At 40.9% G+C, this 18,255-nt stretch overlaps 2 protein-coding genes across 2 annotated transcripts; one reads left to right on the forward strand and one right to left on the reverse strand.

Annotated features, from left to right (window-relative positions):
- Positions 1-36: 36 nt before the first annotated feature.
- On the reverse strand, positions 37-8,472 carry LOC115168125 (eukaryotic translation initiation factor 4E type 3). The gene is made up of 9 exons (XM_029723075.1): positions 8,251-8,472; positions 7,978-8,091; positions 7,730-7,896; positions 3,817-3,889; positions 3,558-3,652; positions 3,381-3,441; positions 3,204-3,270; positions 1,600-1,755; positions 37-1,425 (listed from the first exon to the last, which is right to left on the reverse strand). The coding sequence occupies exons 3-9, from the start codon at positions 7,891-7,893 to the stop codon at positions 1,379-1,381; spliced, it is 663 nt and encodes a 220-aa protein (XP_029578935.1). The 5' UTR covers positions 7,894-7,896; positions 7,978-8,091; positions 8,251-8,472; the 3' UTR covers positions 37-1,378.
- Positions 8,473-8,588: 116 nt separating this feature from the next.
- LOC115168124 (serine/threonine-protein phosphatase 4 regulatory subunit 2-A) lies at positions 8,589-17,691 on the forward strand. Its single transcript, XM_029723073.1, has 9 exons — positions 8,589-8,780; positions 9,369-9,450; positions 11,253-11,423; positions 11,561-11,654; positions 13,214-13,251; positions 13,400-13,474; positions 15,165-15,302; positions 15,404-15,666; positions 15,987-17,691. The coding sequence occupies exons 1-9, from the start codon at positions 8,747-8,749 to the stop codon at positions 16,328-16,330; spliced, it is 1,239 nt and encodes a 412-aa protein (XP_029578933.1). The 5' UTR covers positions 8,589-8,746; the 3' UTR covers positions 16,331-17,691.
- Positions 17,692-18,255: the final 564 nt, after the last annotated feature.

Consider the following 18,255-nt stretch of genomic DNA (forward strand, 5'->3'; position numbering starts at 1 on the left):
TTAAAAAACAACAAAAACAGCACAAGAGACCATAAATACATGTTTTGCATTTTTATTTCTTCATATTTCAAAATCAGCAAAAATATTTATTTTACATTTTGACTGGTTCAATATGTTGAAAATAAACAACATTCAAGAACGAAAAACTAGGGGAACACAAGGCACCATTCCAGAGACTCAGTTGAGATCTCATCTTACTAAAACAAATATTTTCATTAAAAACAGCAACAATACCCAGCTATACAGTCTGTAAGATTATTTGTTTCTCTCTAGGAGACTAATCAATCATAGTGTTTGAACATGGATGACCTGAGTCACAGTGAAGGACATTGATCAACTACAGAGATGGCATCTGATAACAATTACAAGATTACAAAACGTAAAAGCTCGGCAGGGAACATACACTCTCACACAACTAAGGGTTAGAAAGGTCTTTGGTAAAGAGAAGTACTAATTCAACTCAAAGCACGGTTTATACAGCATACATTTTTTTTATTTTAAGAAGGGTTTCTTTTAAAGTTTGTAGGACTTTAATGAGAATAATATTCATGATAGAAATGTAATATTTCTTGAATAAATCCCTTTCGTGGAGCTTATAATAAACACGTGCACAATTTAGAAATCAGCATCAGTGAACTGAAGAAACAGTAATAGAGATGCTGTTTATTATAGTAAAAATGAAAAAGGCTTGTGCATTTCGGAAAAAACAATATTGAGTGTGTTTGTTCAATGATCCACCGCTATTACAAAAACACTCTGGGTAAACTACTGCATATATTTTTTCCCAGTACCATTTTCTGATTTTGTTTTTGTACAAAAGTTGGTGTCACTTTACAAATCTAACAACAAGTAACAGTTAACAGCTTTCTTTCCCCTAACCCCAAAAAACAACAAAAACTACCAAACAAAAAAACATTGAGAATGTGCAACATTTTTGCATAAAACCATATGAATACTACTGTCTTGAGGAAAATACTCTTCATTCATTCATTCATTCATTCATTCATTCTAGAATAAGGTAACAATGTAAATCCCTTACATACTGAAAATATATTCTGAGATCTGGAAACCGTGATAACAAATAAAAGGCTCTGGTAAAATTGCACTGTTGAGATCAAATGTGGTAAAAATAAATATGTATACATGATCAACTATTGTCCTCTTCAGTTTTAGCTAAATATCTTTGTATAAAAAACAAACACTAAAGAACATGTTTATTAGTCATCCTAAAATGAAGCCCCAGCTATTATATTTTCTGTCTGCCCAAACTGAAGTAATTGTATAACACATTTACAGAAGACAGTAGAGCTCAGATTAGGGGACAATTCAGTCCATTTCGAAGACCAAAAACAACAAAGTGTAAAATGTGCAAAGCGTGCTAATGTCTTGGGCGACCTCCTTCGAAGGCATGATGCTCCTCATGTGCTAAAATAGAAATAAACATATTCATCTCATGAGTTATCAATAGGCTCGTTCATCAGACACATGACAACAGTATGTGAAGAGTAAAGTTGTTTTGATGGAGTGAATGAGCATGTACTCTAGTTTACTTGTTTTTATCATGACATGTGAATGTCATACAAGGTAGAAAGTACTCACGCTTATAAAATACTGCCTTAAAAGTTATCTGTGGAAGAAGTTCATAGATCCGTCCTAGGACGTTTGCTTCATTAGCAAAAGAGGCAATTCCATTCCAGATTTGAACAACATCTTCTCTGTCTCGTATGCTGACACTAACACCAACCACCTCATCCTCTGAAATACAACCAGAGAATAAAATATTTCAGATAAATACATCAATACCCTTCAATTTTGAGGTACAACTTTATAAGGGACGGAACATTGTATGTTTTTCTTTATGACAGGATGTTCATGGCATTTCAGACTTCTTCTGTATGGTTGACTCAAATCAAATTGTATTTGTCACATGTAGACTAACAGTGAAATGCTTACTTACAGGTCCTTTTCCAACAATGCAGAGTTAAAGATACCAATTTGGGGGGGAAATAGAGACAAGGAATATATACACAGTGAATAACGAATAACAATAATGACTAAAATAACATGGCTATATACAGGGAGTACCAGTACCAAGTCGATGTGCAGGGGTACGAGAAAATTGAGGTAGCTATGTACATATAGGTAGTGGTAAAGTGACTAGGCAACAGGATAGATAAGCGTATGTGGTAAGTGTGAAAGTGTGTGTGTGTGTGAGTGTGTATGGCACAGGAGGTTGGTGGCACCTTAATTGGGGAGGACGGGCTCGTGGTAATGGCCAGAGAGGAATTAGTGGAATGGTATCAAATGCATCAGCCACATGGTTTCCATGTGTTTTATGCCATTCCATTCGCTCCGTTCCAGACATTATTATGAGCCGTCCTCCCCTCAGCAGCCTCCACTGGTGTGTGGGTGTATGTAGTGTGTGTGTGTTGGGGTGTCAGTGTAAGTATGTGTGAATGTGTGGGTAGAGTCCAGTGTGTGTGCATGGAGTCAATGCAAAAGATTTGGGGCAAAGAAGGGGCAATGAAAGTAGTCTTGGTAGCCATTTGGTTAGCTGTGGTTTAGCAGTCTTATGGCTTGGGGGTAGAAGCTGTCCAGGGTCCTGTTGGTTCCAGACTTGGTGCACTGATACCACTTGTCATGCGGTAGCAGAGAGCACAGCCTATGGCTTAGGTGGCGTGGCCAGGACCTCTCTACAGCCTGGGGTATAGAGGTCCTATGTGGCAGAAACAAAAAAATAGCCTGCAGACGGCTATATCGGTCTGCTAATACAGGACTAGTAAAGTCCCAGTGCACTACTTTTGTGAAAAACAAAATATATATATTTTTTTTTCAGGGGGTGCTGCAGCACCCCTATGTCCTGAGGGGGGAAGAGGCGCTGTCGTATCCTCTTCATAGCTGTGTGGACCATGTTAATTCCTTAGTGACGTCGACACAGAGAAACTTGAAGCTCTCTACGTGCTTTTCTGTTTCCTGTAGTCCACGATCAGCTCCTTTGTCTTGCTGACATTGAGGGAGAGGTTGTTGTCCTGGCACCACACTGCTAGGTCTCGGACCTCCTCCCTATAGGCTGGCTCATCGTCGTTGGTGATCACGGACTAATTCTTCATGACTGTACAAGCTGACAAAAGACCATGTAGACCAAAACCCACAGTTGGAGTCTGAAAGACACCGCACACGATGCACTCTCTCTTCACACTTACCTGAAGCACAGTAATCAGTGAATTGCTCCCCAATAGTGGCTAACAGTAACTCCTTCCATACAGCAGGCTGGGGAAATGAAGACACATTGAGTATGTTACCAGTACACACATTTACTCAACAAACATAAATATGGTATGAATAATTAAAACATAACATATGACCTTTATTGTACTTACAGTGCTTTCTTTGGGTACTTTCATTTTCCAAACTCCCCCCTTTGCATTACTCTCTTCTTCCCTGGATGAAATGGAAAATGCATAGCAAGACAGAGAGTAAATGAAAGGTAATACCATTTACACATATAATTATGCATAGACCTATGTGTTTGTATTAATTTGATTATTTAGTCTTACCAGAGTGGTCTTCTCTCTCCTCTCATTAAGTGATAGCTACATCTCAGTGGTAAACTGGAAACTCCAGGTATATTGTTGTACACGCTCCAAAAGCTCTATGAACAAATATGAGGAAAAAATACAATCTTTACCATGATTATCAAAATCATAGTGTTGCCTTTATTACTGCATTATTATTGAGAAACACAAATACATAACATGTGCATTTATCATGATGTGGCAATTATCTTAAACCTCTCAACTAACACAGAGAGCTTACCTGAACTGTTTGCACAGTGTAGATTTTTTTCAGACCGGATTCACATTCTGCTGCGGTTGTTCCTGGTAAAGATCTGGAGGAAAGATCCAAACAAAACATCAATATCTAATTGAATCTATATAGAACTCTGCATCTGGCATGATCTAGCAGTCTTAAAATAACCTGTTTTGTTTTTGTATCTATAGCAAGCCTTGGTACAGCAGTTCCCCCACTCTGTGAACAGGCTTTACTAGATATCGGAGAAGATCAGGTCGGAGAAGATCAGGTGTCAACCCCTTTCCACAGGACTCTAGCCCAGCAGTAAACAAGACTGACTGACCCCTTTAAAGTTGACTGCCTTCTCTCTTGGCCAGAGACGTACACTACATGACCAAAAGTATGTGGACACCTGCTCGTCAAACATCTCATTCCAAAAATCACGGGCATTGATATAGAGTTTGTCCCCCCTTTGATGCCTCAACAGCCTCCACTCTTCTGGGAAGGCTTTCCTTTCCACCAGATGTTGGGACATTGCTGCAGGGACTTGCTTCCATTGTCATGCTGAAACAGGAAAGGGCTTTACCTAAACTCTTGCCACAAAGTTTGAAGCACAGAATCGTATAGAATGTCATTGTATGCTGCAGTGTTAAGATTTCCCTTCACTGGAACTATGGGGTGTAGCCCGAACCATGAACAGCCCCAGACCATTATTCCTCCACCAAAATGTACAGTTGGCACTATGCATTCGAGCAGGTAGCGTTCTCCTGGCATCCGCCAAACCCCGATTCGTTCATCAAACTGCCAGATGGTGAAGTGTTTTCCACTGAAATCGAAACCCATTTCATGAAGCTACCGACGAACAGTTCTTGTACTGACGTTGCTTCCAGGGGCAGTTTGGAACTCGCTAGTAAGTGTTGGACAGGAGCACTCGACGCTCACAATCAATGAAATGTATTTATAAAGCCCCTTTTACATCAGCAGATGTCACAAAGTGCTATACAGAAACCCAGCCTAAAACCCCAAACAGCAAGCAATGCAGATGTAGGAGCACGGTGGCTGGAAAAAACTCAAAAGGCAGGAACCTAGGAAGAAACCTAGAGAGGAACCAGGTTCTGAGGGGTGGTCAGTCCTCTTCTGGATGTGCTGGGTGGAGATAACAGTACAGTGGCAAGAAAATGTATGTGAACCCTTTAGAATTACCTGGATTTCTGCATAAATTGGTCATCAAATTTGATCTGATCTAAGTCACAACAATAGACAAACATAGCGTGCTTAAACTAATAACGCACAAATTATTGTATTTTTCTTGTCTTTATTGAATACATCATTTAAACATTCACAATGTAGGTTGGAAAAAGTATGTGAACCCCTAGGCTAATAACTTCTCCAAAAGCTAATTGGAGTCAGGTAACCTGGAGTCCTATCAATGAGATGAGATTGGAGACGTTGATTAGAGCTGTCTTGCGCTATGAAAAACACTCACAAAAATTGAGTTTAAGAAAAATCCTAGAGAGTCAGCTAAAGACTTACAGAAATCAGTGGAACATGCTAACATCTCTGTTGACGAGTCTACGATATGCAAAACACTAAACAGAATGGTGTTCATGGGAGGACACCACGGAAGAAGCCACTGCTGTCCAAAAAAAACATTGCTGCACGTCTGAAGTTTGCAAAAGTGCACCTGAATGCTCCACAGCGCTACTGGCAAAATATTCTGTGGACAGATGAAACTACAGTTGAGTTGTTTGGAAGGAACACACAACACTATGTGTGAAGAAAAAAAGGCACAGCACACCAACATCAAAACTTCATCCCAACTGTAAAGTATGGTGGAGGGAGCATCATGGTTTGGGGCTGCTTTGCTGCCTCAGGGCCTGGACAGCTTGCTATCGTCGATGGAAAAATGAATTCACAAGTTTATCAAGACATTTTTCAGGAGAATGTTAGGCTATGTGTCTGCCAATTGAAGCTCAACAGAAGTTGGGGTGACGCAACAGGACAACAACCCAAAACACAGAAGTAAATCAACAACAGAATTACTTCAACAGAAGAAAATACGGCTTTTGGAGTGGCCCAGTCAGAGTCCTGACTTCGACCCGATTGAGATGTGGAGCATGACCTCAAGAGAGCAGTTCACACCAGACATCAAGAATATTGCTGAACTGAAACAGTTTGGTAAACAGGAATGGTCCAAAATTCCTCCTGACCCTTCAGGTCTGATCCGCAACTACAGAAAATGTTTGGTTGCGGTTATTGCTGCCGAAGGAAGGTCAACCAGTTATTAAATCCAAGGGTTCACATACTTTTCCTACCCTGCACTGTGAATCTTTACACGATGTGTTCAATAAAGACATGAAAATGTATAATTGTTTGTGTGTTATTAGTTCAAGCAAACTGTGTTTGTCTATTCTATTGTTGTTCCCTAGATGATCAGATCAAATTTTATGACCAATTTATGCAGAAATCCAGGTATTTCAAAAGGGTTCACATACTTTTCTTGCCACTGTACATGGTCAAGATGTTCAAATGTTCATAGATGACCAGCAGGGTCAAATAATAATAATCACACTGGTTGTAGAGGGTGCAACAGGTCAGCACCTCAGGAGTAAATGTCAGTTGGCTTATCATAGCCGAGCATTCAGAGTTCGAGATAACAGGTGCGGTAGAGAGAGAGAGAGTAGAAAATAGTAGGTCTGGGACAAGGTAGCACGTCCGGTGAAGAGGTCAGGGTTCCATAGCCACTGGCAGAACAGTTGAAACTGGAGCAGCAGCACGACCAGGTGGACTGGACACAGCAAGTAGTCATCAGGCCAGGTTGTCCTGAGGCATGGTCCTAGGGCTCAGGTCCTCCGGGAGGGGAGGGGGGGGAGCATACTTAAAATTCACACAGGACACCGGATAAGACAGGAGAATTACACCAGATATAACAGACTGACCTTAGACCCCTGACACAAAATATTGCAGCATAGATACTGGAGGCTGAGACAGGAGGGGTCAGGAGACACTGTGGCCCCGTCCGACGATACCCCTGGACAGGGCCAATCTGGCAGGATATAACCCCACCCACTTTGCCAAAGCACAGCCCCCACACCACTAAAGGGATAACCGCAGACCACCAACCTACTACACTGAGACAAGGCTGAGTATAGCCCACAAAGATCTCCGCCACGGCACAACCCAAGGGGGTTTACACAGCCTAGAGGAGTGTTGGATCGTTGTCCTGTTGAAAACAAATGATAGTTCCACTAAGGGCAAACCAGATGGGATGGCGTATCAATGCAGAATGCTGTGGTAGCCATGCTGGTTAAGTGTGCCTTGAATTGTAAATAACTTTTAGTCAGATTGAAAATAAATACTTTCACCCCTAGGCCTATATTCAGGAAAAACTGTTTTTTATTTTATAGAACAAATCAGTGTTGAGGGCCTCAGGCTTTCCCCAACCCAAGGTCTTAACACCGGTTACATAGCAGAGGTAAACAAACTTTGCCCCATATACAAGTACTCACAGTGTTGATAAAAATAGACAAAGTCCAATTTCAGCAGGTCATGTGTACACTTCCCATAATAGAATATTTGCTAATAGTCAGTGAAGCAGTGAGCTGAAGTTTTACAATTAATAAAATTGCTGATAGCCTGCCTAAGACTGAGATTTTGAGAACATTTTCTAACTAATGGTACATTGCATGGTACCATATCACCGAGGAATAAGAAACAATGATTGCGAAAACACAGGTTATAGTGTAATAATAATATACGTTACTATTGTGGCGTTATACCCATGCACTGTCTGCAACTTGAAAGACTCCTTTGTTTTGGCAAGGCTTGCTAGCTAGCTATCACAAATGCAGTTGAATTCATACAAACTCATCCCATGAAAACAAATCATAGAAATAATCACCATCAAGTCCATGTAATGATAAAATTGTGAACTTACCTATCAAGCCAAAAAGTCCACGGAGAATGTAATGGGAGGGTGCCGTTTCCATCGTTGTTCGTGATGTTCCCCAATTCTCTTTCGTCAATATGGATGTTACGTTCTGCGGAGTTTTGACTTACTGTGTTGTTCAGTTGCAAGGTTGGGACAGCAGGAACCGCCATTTCCTGGGTAGTAAAAATAATCGATTTGATTGTTTTTAAAATATCTCGTTTCACCTTTTGATTAAATAGGTGTAAAGTGCCTACTTTGCTGACTCATTCGTAGCTTCACAGGTCTGGCGCAACAAAAACAGTAAAACGATGACGTCTAGCTGTCTGCAGGCCAAACGTTCTTGTCATAAACGGCAGGCGAGATTCACACTAGGAACAGGACTGCCTTAAATTAGTATTACATGTACCTCAAATTTCCCCTAAAACATACCAAGACCCCCTAATAGGAATTAAATCGTCCTTAAATTAAACAAATTACCTCTTAAGTCTCCCTTAATTTTAAAATGCAAAAGGACCCATTATACATACCTTAATTTCAATTGTTGGTCAGTACCCTTTATTTTTCTATTTAAGTGCATATGAAGGATATCAAGAAACGTATCCTTAATAATATCTTACTACAGAATGTTTGATAGCTCCCTTGTTTTGGGGGTTTAAGGATAGGTCAAGGGACATACGGAGCATGCCCTTCATTATACATTGCTTTAGATTGTTTTTGTTGATCCTTACATTTTCAGATTAGGTGCCGCGCGCGTAGAGTGGATATTTTTTATGTAGTCTACCACCCATACTGTAGATGGCGGCATACACCTCTAACGATTGTTTGCGGACCGCCGAAGAAGAAGTAGAAAACCACCACCACCCCCCCGGACATGTGCACTTGAGTGGGTAGCTAGCAAGTGTGTTACCTGGGTGTGTTGTTGCTAGCTAAGGAAGCTAATGCTATTTATTTATTTTCCTCTCCCCTCTTCTGTTTCCTGTTGCAAGGGATATCAGTTGCCATAGGCTACTTTACGTTACAACCATGGAAATTGGCACACTTTTGGAGGCTTTCACGGGTAAGTCAACTTACTTTAGCTGCTTTTCCGTATCTGTAACGTTATTGGAATTGACAAGTTTACTGTAGCCGCATATATTCCAGTTAGCTTGCTATCTCATTGGATGGCTGGATAACTTGGCTAGTTTTGGCTAGCAGTCGAAATTGTTAGCTGACTAACTTAGCTCTCTAGGCCTATTTTATTTTGATAGCGTAACTACATGTATAATTCAATATTAATGTGTGTGTTGACTTGAAGCTATTTCCCCCACTTAGTTACATTTTGTACCTAGTCTAGTTAACGTTAGCAGGTCGCTATAGCTTATGTTGACCACAGTTTGATAGCTAACGTTAAGTGTTCTAGTTTAGTTAGCTCGTTTATTTGCTACAAGCGTTAACTACTGTAGTTAGCGTTATTTAGTGGCGACTGTGGTAGTTGCAGTCATGGTGATCCTATGAAATTAGTAGCTATCCTAATTCTATGGTTGTAGCTTGCTAGCTATTTAAAGCCTGTGGTTGCCGTGCAGCTAATTCTTCCTGACGGTGCCCTGGACTACAACGCTGTACATACTTGAATAAGTGTTTTCTATTTTGTTATATCTACGTTCAGACTTTGAGAAGAAAGGGAAGAAAGATGCCTGTCCTGCCCTGGATCAACTTCTGTCTCATGTCGCCAAAACGGGAGAAACGATGTGAGTGTCTGAGAAATAAGCCTCAAGTGCCAGTCGATTTTCTATTGAATGGACAATGTGTCAATTCAGTATAGAAATACACAGGCGGGTAAATTACAACTCACGGATAGTCTTATTGCTGAAATGTATTTCTGGATATGCTACCAAAACCAAGGTCTTGTTGGAGGAGACTGAAGTTAACCCAATATTGGACCAAAGCAGCCTTATGCTATGAAGGTGTGCAGTAATTTTTACATTTTTGTTTCAAAATAAAATTCTCGCAAATATGAAAGATTTGTTCCTTATGTTTCCAAAACCGTACCGCAAGCGATACATGTTAACATTTAGAGCAAGCGTCGGGGTTCTTAACAAAGGTCCCCTTGGAAGAAGAGACCTTCATCAATAGGCGCTAAAGGTACTTGGCCTCTATGAATGGGCTAGGCAACCAGAGAGGAATCCCACGAAGCAAGCTAGATCTACTCTGGGTTTTCTAAAGCTAACCAGCTTCAGTTAGCTTCACATTACTGCCATGTTTCAAGTTTTATTAGTCGTATGTATGAGATACGCATGGCATGCATCGTCCATCGAAATGTTAACTTGCAGGTTCTTGCAAGTAAATACAAACAGTAAATGGCAGTAGAATACATTTTTTTTAGCATAAGTATAATACAGGAATGCACAATTTATAATACAATATTTACATGTGTATTGGGGATGTAGAAATTAAGCAGTATAGTAAGTCTGGTAGCAGCAGTTATGATGTGCACAGAATCAGAGCAGGTGGTCAGTTCAAGTGTTCAGCACTCTGATGGCTTGTAGATACCAACAGGGTCAGAGACAGTATCAGAGCATGAGGTCTGATAGAAACGGTCTGCCTGACAGTAAAGGAGAGAACAGCTTGTGGCTGGGGTGGGTGGGGTCCTTGATGCTGTGTGTCTTCCTCAGGCACCATTTCGAGTGATGTCCTGGATGGGTGGAGACACGGTCCCAGTGATATACTGGAGGGCCTTGCAGTCATGTACAGAGCAATTCCCTTACCAGGCTGTGATGCAACCGGGCGGCATGCAGAATTTCTTCAGCCGCCTTAGGAAGTAGATACTGTTGCACCCTCTTGACAAGAGTGGTAGTGGTGCTGGTCTATGACAAGTCCTCGGCTTCATCCATACTATGACGGTGGATATTGCTTGTCCGCCTGCTGCTAACTCTAGCAGTCTTGTAACTGCGCGTGTATGTCGTACATGGCTAGTCGAACACCAAACTCTTAATTGAGACAATGATGAAGCCTCAATCCATGGGCGAGTCATGTGTGCCAAAATAAAAATTAACTAGGTTATCTTGCAAATTCAGCAGGCTGTGGTGTGAAATAGGCTTTTAGAAATGCCATCTTTATTTTATGACTCATAGTTAATGCTGTCTTTGGTGTTACATTGCGTGAAGTTTAAAATGCATTCTGTCATTACTGTGATATATATATTTTTTTATATACAAACATTTTCTTAAATATTTTCTTAAATCAGTCGTCTTCCTCAAATGAAGGGGATGATGCAATCTTTGCAAGAGGGAGGGAATCTGATTTCATTGGTCCTCAACTCACAGCTCAGTCATTTCATTCAGAGTAAGTGGAATTAGCCTGCCCCAGAGAAGGATTCGTTGCGCCATTTGAATGTGCCTGGCTAAAAGGTGAACCACTTTCGTATGACCGGTTATCCCGAGTTGAACTCTGTTGACCAAAGTTACCTCGTTAACTCCTCAAACCTGCTTCGTAGGAAACCCCTCAAGTGTCGGACCAAGAGAGGATAACTTTTTGGTCTCTCCTCTTACAGGATTTCATGGTCACAGTTCAAAAGTTATTTCCTGTTTAAACTTGAGAAAGTAATGGATGACTTCAGAACCTCGTCGCCAGACCAGCGAGGTCCATCCCATCCTAATGTGGAGTACATTCCTTTTGAGGAGATGAAGGAAAGGATTCTCAAAATTGTAGATGGGTACAACGGGTGAGTGTCCTCCACTGTCCAGTGCTGAAACATTTAATAAAAAGTCTCCCTTTAATGCCTGTTTTACCAGTATGCCTTTGTGTAGCCTTGTGTACAGCCTCGTGAGGAAAGTATACCTTTTTGACTATCTTTTCCAGTATTCCGTTCACCATCCAGCGTCTGTGTGAGTTACTTACTGACCCTAAGAGGAACTACACTGGAACAGACAAGTTCCTCAGGGGAGTGGAGAAGGTAAGTATCATCACTGTTTCTGAGATTGTTTATCATAATGGGTTTTTTTTAAATATGAGGTGTGATCTTTAGCCAAGATGGGAGTTTCTATTGGACAAATTCAGGTACATCCTTCCCAGTTTTCGTTCAGTTTGCTTGTTTTAAAAAAAAATTGCAACTGAATTGGCGCAATGAATACGCCCCCAGGGTACTCACCCTATTAAGGATACCTACAGTACCAGTCAAAAGTTTGGACACCTATTCATTCAAATGTTTTTCTTTATTTTAACTATTATCTACATTGTAGAATAATTGTGAAGACATCAAAACTATGAAATAACACATATGTACTCAAGTAGTAACTAAAAAAGTGTTAAACAATATTTGAGATTCTTCAAAGTAGCCACCCTTTGCCTTGATGACAGCTTTGCACACTCTTGGCATTCTCTCAACCAGCTTCTTTTAGGAATGCTTTTCCAACAGTCTTGGAAAATAAATCAGTGTCACCAGCAAAGCACCATCATACCACCTCCATGCTTCACAGTGGGAACCACACATGCGGAGATCATCCGTTCACCTATTCTGCATCTCACAAAGACACAGCGGTTGGAACCAAAAATCTAAAATTTGGACGCATCAGACCAAAGGACATATTTCGACCGGTCTAATGTCCATTGCTCCTTTTAGTAGTGGTTTCTTTGCAGTAATTTGACCAATAAGGCCCGATTTTTGCAGTGTCCTCTGAACAGTTGATGTTGATGTGTCTCTTACTTGAACTCTGAAGCATTTATCTGGGCTGCAATTTCTGAGGCTGGTAACTCTAATGAACTTATCCTCTGCAGCAGAGGTAACTCTGGGTCTTCCTTTCCTGTGACGGTCCTCATGAGAGCCAGTTTCATCATAGCACTTGATGGTTTTTGCGACTGCACTTGAAGAAACTTTCAAAGTTCTTGTAATTTTCCATATTGACTGACCTTCGTGTCTTAACGTAATGATGGACTGTCATTTTCTCTTTGCTTATTTGAGCTGTTATTGCCATAATATGGACTTAGCACTATTTGATAAAATACCATCTTCTGTATACCAACCCTACCTTGTCACAACACAATTGATTGGCTCAAAAGCATTAAGAAGGAAAGAAATTCCATAAATGTCCTTTTAAGAAGGCACACCTGTTCATTGAAAGGCATTCCAGGTGACTACCTCATGAAGCTGGTTGAGAATGCCAAGAGTGTGCAAATCTGTCAAGGCAAAGGGTGGCTACTTTGAAGAATCTCAAATATAAAATATATTTTGATTTGTTTAACAAGTTTTTTTGTTGTTTTTTTTACTACATGATTCCATATGTGTTCGTAGTTTTGATGTCTTCACTATTATTCTACAAATAGAATTAAAGAAAAACCCTTGAATGAGTAGGTGTGACAATACCAGTCAAAAGTTGACTGTCACAGATACATGTCCTTGTGTTAATTTGAATGAATAATGCATTCTCGCATGGCTTATTTTTAACAAGTTTATAATTGCTTGTATTTGTAAACAATATACATGCTTGGAGTTTGATGGTATTGTTTATTTTGCAGAATGTGATGGTGGTCAGCTGTGTATATCCTACCTCAGAGTAAGTATTATATCATGTTTCTCTGCCTACCACTTTTTATAGCAAAACATACTTTAAAGTTGGGGTCAGCTTCAAAGCTGTCTATCAAATCAATTTGGGTAGGCTTACAGTCATCTGGATTTGCTGACTCACTCTGCCTCTTTCAAAGGAAAAATGGGGCAACCAGTGTAAACAAAATGAATGGAGTGATGTTCCCTGGCAATACCTCTATTTATTCAGAAAGGTGAGTGCTACCTACTTGTCAATGGTTGATGTTCAGTTATGCAATTTATCTACATTTATAACATAAAATGGGTGGGGAACCCCAATAAAACCCAGTAGTCTTTCATTCCAGGCATCCCTGAACATAGGGGGAGAAGGTTTAGTAATTTACTCATACCAAATATGCTGGGAGGCAGTGTAGTTAATCTCCTTGTTATTACACTGAACAAAAATATAAATGCAACGTGCATCGATTTCAAATATTTGACTCCGTTACAGTTCATACAAGTAAATCAGTCAATTGAAATGCATTCATTAGACCCTAATCTATGGATTTCATATGACTGGGAATACAGATATGCATCTGTTCGTCACAGATACCTTAAAAAAAAGGTAGGGGCGTGGATCAGAAAACCAGTCAGTATCTGGTGTGATCACCATTTGCCTCATGCAGCGCGACACATCTCTTTCGCATAGAGTTGATCAGGCTGTTCATTGTGGCCTGTGGAATGTTGTCTTTCTCCTCTTCAGTAGCTGTGCGAAGTTGCTGGATATTGGCGGGAACTGGAACACGCTGTTGATCCAGAGCATCCCAAACATGCTCAATGGGTGACATGTCTGGTGAGTATGCAGGCCATGGAAGAACTGGGACATTTTCAGCTTCCAGGAATTGTGTACAGATCCTAGTGACATGGGGCTGTGCATTATCATGCTGAAACATGAGGTGATCGCGGCAGTGGGCTTCAGGATCTCTTCACGGTATCTCTGTGCATTCAAATTGCCATCGGTAAAATGCAATTGTGTTCATTGTCCATAGCTTATGCCTGCCCATACCATAACCCCACCGCCACCATGGGGCACTCTGTTCACAAAGTTAACATCAGCAAACCGCTCGCCCACACGACGCCATCTGCCCAGTACAGTTGAAACCGGGATTCATCCGTGAAGAGCACACTTCTCCAGCCTGTCAGTGGCCATCGAAGGTGAGCATTTTCCCACTGAAGTCGGTTACGACACTGAACTGCAGTCAGGCGTCAGATCCTGGTGGGATGACAAGCACGCAGATGAGCTTCCCTGGCTCTGTTCCTGACAGTTTGTGCAGAAATTCTTTGGTTGTGCAAACCCACAGTTTCATCAGCTGCCTGGGTGGCTGGTCTCACTCGATCCTGCAGGTTAAGAAGCTTGATGTGGACGCCCTGGGCCTGTGTCGTTACACGTGGTCGGCCTCCAAATTCTCTAAAATGACATTGGAGGTGGCTTGTGGTAGACAAATTAACATTCAATTCTCTGGCAACAGCTCTGGTGGACATTCATACAGTCAGCATGCCAATTGCACACACCCTCAACTTGAAACCGCTGTGGCATTGTGTTGTGACAACTGCACATTTGGCCTTTTATTGTCCCCAGCACAAGGTGCACCTGTGTAATGATCATGCTGTTTAATCAGCTTCTTGATATGCCACACCTGTCAAGTGGATGGATTTTCTTGGCAAAGGAGAAATGCTCACTAACAGGGATGTAGACACATTTGTGCACAACACTTTTCAGAAAAGCTTTCTGTGCGTACTTTTATTTCAGCACATAGGACCAACACTTTACATGTTACATTTATATTTTTGTTCAGTATAATTGGATTCAATTGCAACAATATGATTGAATGAAAGCGTATTGGATTTTGCATATAGAGATGATTTATTTTCTCCTTATGGTAGGAATATAAATGGACCAGGCACCCCAAGGCCACTGAACAGACCAAAGCTATTGCTATCCACCACTCTGGCTACAAACGGTCTCCCTGACAGCACAGACGATAAGGAGCCACTCACAGAACAAGAGGAGCATGTTATCAGGTAACTAGCATTGTGTGAAGCCAGGTGACTGTCAGCCAAAATATAATGCAATAAATGTTAAGACTTAGCAACTAGTTATGATGTTTTGATGCTTTCTTTAGTGATTCCTCTGTATCGGAAAGTAATACCACAAAAAGCAGTCTGATGAAGACCAAGCATCCAGAAGAGGATGCAACGGAGGCAGAGAGCCATGAAGTGAAAAGGCTGAAGTTTGACAAAGACATGGATGAAGATGAGGAGGTAGACAAGGAGATGTCCTGTCCTGAACCTGCCCAAAGCTCATCAGACAAGCCAGAATCGTCAACAGACATTGTTGAGGAAGAAAAAGACAAGTCTGCTGATATGCTCACCACAGACGATCATGGTACTTTTTTTGAACAATGGGGCATTTTCAAATAACACTACATGGCTGCATTTACACAGACAGCCCAATTCTGATCTTCTTTCCACTAATTAGTATTTTGGCCAATCACATATTTTCACATCAGATATTTTTCAGCGCTGGTCTGATTTGGCCAAAAGACAAATTTGGTGGGAAAATAATATCAGAATTGGGCTGCCTGTCTAAACACAGCCTAAGCCTGTGAAAGGGAAAATTTGACATGGGTCCAAGAATAACATTGTTAAACTGGATTAATTGATTTATGGAAGGATGTAATGGTGTTCTTGCCTTCTGTCCCCCAGAGCCCTCTAGCACTCAGACAGAAGAGCCCTTTGAGGAAGAGACAGCGGAGACATCAGAGAGAGAGGCTGAGTCTGGCCCTACCAACAGTCTAAAAAGTGACAGCACCATGGACCAGTCAGAGGGGCAGCTTGCTCAGTCAGGGAAGGATCTACGTTTAGAGGAACAGGGGGAAGGGGATTGCAGTGACCCAGTCAGTAGCAGCAATGGGGAGGGAGCACCCAGTGAAGAGCCTGTCCCATCTTCCTCTCCCAGAAGTAAAGTTGAGTCGTCGGCAGAAGGCGCTGCTGCAGAAAACAGTTTCGAAAGCCCAGAGACCGCAGATGAGCCCATGGAACAGGACTAACCTGAGGGCCACCCGACATTATTTTACACTGTATGATACTGTAACACACCCAGGAGATCTCTGTACCAATGTGGACCTGTAGTCTCCCAGGACAGGGGGGCCTTTTGTGAGGCCTTGGGTCTCCTCACGCCTTATGACCCACCCACCTCCTGACGGCCAGTCTGATTTTAAAAACGTAATTTAAGTTCCCCTCCAGCTAGGTTTTTTTCAAAACTGGCATTCATTTACACATTAAATGCCTTTATCACTGTTATTTTAATATGAACTGCTATTTTAGACGCCAATTCCAAAGCTGCTTGGTTAACATTGTGATGTAGAAGGATCAGTCATTATTCAGTGTTTGTGATCTTCATCTGTGGTGAATGTTTCATGTTGGCCGGCCCAGTTAGGTTCTCTGGATCTGTGGGATGCCTTTTGTTTTCCCTGGGTAAAGTGACCGTTTACAGCTATGTTTTGTATTTAGTGTGGTAGTTTTTCGCACTTTGAAATGTAAAGTATAGAAAACGGGCCATGACATCTGTAGCATAAAACCACTGGAAGCCCTGCAAGTTTGCAAGTTTTGCAAAGTAAACATACAGAAACCATGGATTGCAACCAATCCACCTCATGTACTATGATTGAACAATACAGATATAGCTGTGAACCAAATGCTTTAAACTGTCCAGTGAAAATTTCACTTTGAAAAGCTAATCTGTTAACTTGTCCTATTGTATTTGTGGCCAAAGCAAAAATTAAGAGAAACACTTCAAAAACGCTTGCCATTTCTGTTTTGGCTGAGATGGAATTTTTCTGTCAGATTTAAAGTGAAGGTCCAGAACTTTTGTATAATTTGTTTTGGAAGCAGTGCTCATGAGCCAAACTTGATCCCTGCTTTTTGTGTACTGTCATCCATTTAGTATGATATGCTACATCCTGCTTTTAATTTTTGTATTCGTATGATATGTTACTAATCCAAATCGTACAATATGTTACTCATTTGTTGTGCTTAAGATTCGGGACTGCATCTTTAATCAAAAGATGTGGAAACATGGTATTTTAATTATCACAATCTTTCTAATTGAATGGCATCTTTCTTAAACTTCAGACATCCGTATCAACTAAATTCAACTTTAAATCTCATCACAAAATGATCGGTACTGCTGTCACATGGAATAACAAGAAGCTTGTTTTGATTTGGAGCGTTTACTGGCTTCCATATCTTGTTTCTGCAACTGTCCTTTTTATATATTAGGATTTTAACATTTCTGTAAAGAAGATTTTGTAGATTGTAATACATGTTCACTGCCTTTGTGAAAGTCTCTGTAGATTGGTCTTTCAACACCGTATTCATATGAAGCAATAAATGCTAACATTAAGTGTGAGGTATGCTTCATTTGTATCAAGGAAGTTATACCTTTTGCCAACTATGGATACATATTTTGAATACATCACATCCTTATTTGTACATTTTCAGAGAAATAATTTAACCTTATGACAGTATCTCCAAATGGCCTTGACACTCATGCATAGTAGGCTAATGACGCTTATCCCTGTCCCTATGAAACAGTCAGCACATTACATGAGCCAGGAAGAGCTTGGCAGGGGTAGGTGTTCTGTCAACACATTGTTCTACTATAGGGAACAAGGACAGTCAGTCCTACAGGGGGTTTTCTACCTCACCTTCCGACATCTATCATTTTGATAGTTTCTTATATTTCTATTACTCATCTTTACAAAGATGTAACAAAGGGTATTTGGAGACAGTTAACTGGTGAAATATGTTAGGCCTACTACTGAGCCATGGAATGCGAAAATATGTTTTTCTATTGATGTACTTGTGAGCTAATTTTGGCTCGAGCAGAGCTGATGTGTACACAGGTTATCATGGAAGGTCCTATAAATAGCATCACCTAATTAGAGGGATTACCAAATGCCTGCCCTCTATG

Source organism: Salmo trutta, chromosome 30 (assembly GCF_901001165.1).
Source record: "Salmo trutta chromosome 30, fSalTru1.1, whole genome shotgun sequence".
In the NCBI taxonomy this organism is placed as follows: domain Eukaryota; kingdom Metazoa; phylum Chordata; class Actinopteri; order Salmoniformes; family Salmonidae; genus Salmo; species Salmo trutta.

What these genes read in the sequence shown, in the direction of transcription:
- LOC115168124 (XM_029723073.1), top strand. Translation starts at nt 8,747, where the DNA reads ATGGAAATTGGCACACTTTTGGAGGCTTTCACGG. An exon ending in ACTTTTGGAGGCTTTCACGG is followed by an intron (nt 8,781 to 9,368) that starts GTAAGTCAACTT and finishes ATCTACGTTCAG; the next exon opens with ACTTTGAGAAGAAAGGGAAG. An exon ending in TGTGTATATCCTACCTCAGA is followed by an intron (nt 13,252 to 13,399) that starts GTAAGTATTATA and finishes CCTCTTTCAAAG; the next exon opens with GAAAAATGGGGCAACCAGTG.
- LOC115168125 (XM_029723075.1), bottom strand. Translation starts at nt 7,893, where the DNA reads ATGGCGGTTCCTGCTGTCCCAACCTTGCAACTGAACAACACAGTAAGT. An exon ending in TGGACTTTTTGGCTTGATAG is followed by an intron (nt 3,890 to 7,729) that starts GTAAGTTCACAA and finishes TCTTTCCTCCAG; the next exon opens with ATCTTTACCAGGAACAACCG. An exon ending in CACTGATTACTGTGCTTCAG is followed by an intron (nt 1,756 to 3,203) that starts GTAAGTGTGAAG and finishes GTTGTATTTCAG; the next exon opens with AGGATGAGGTGGTTGGTGTT.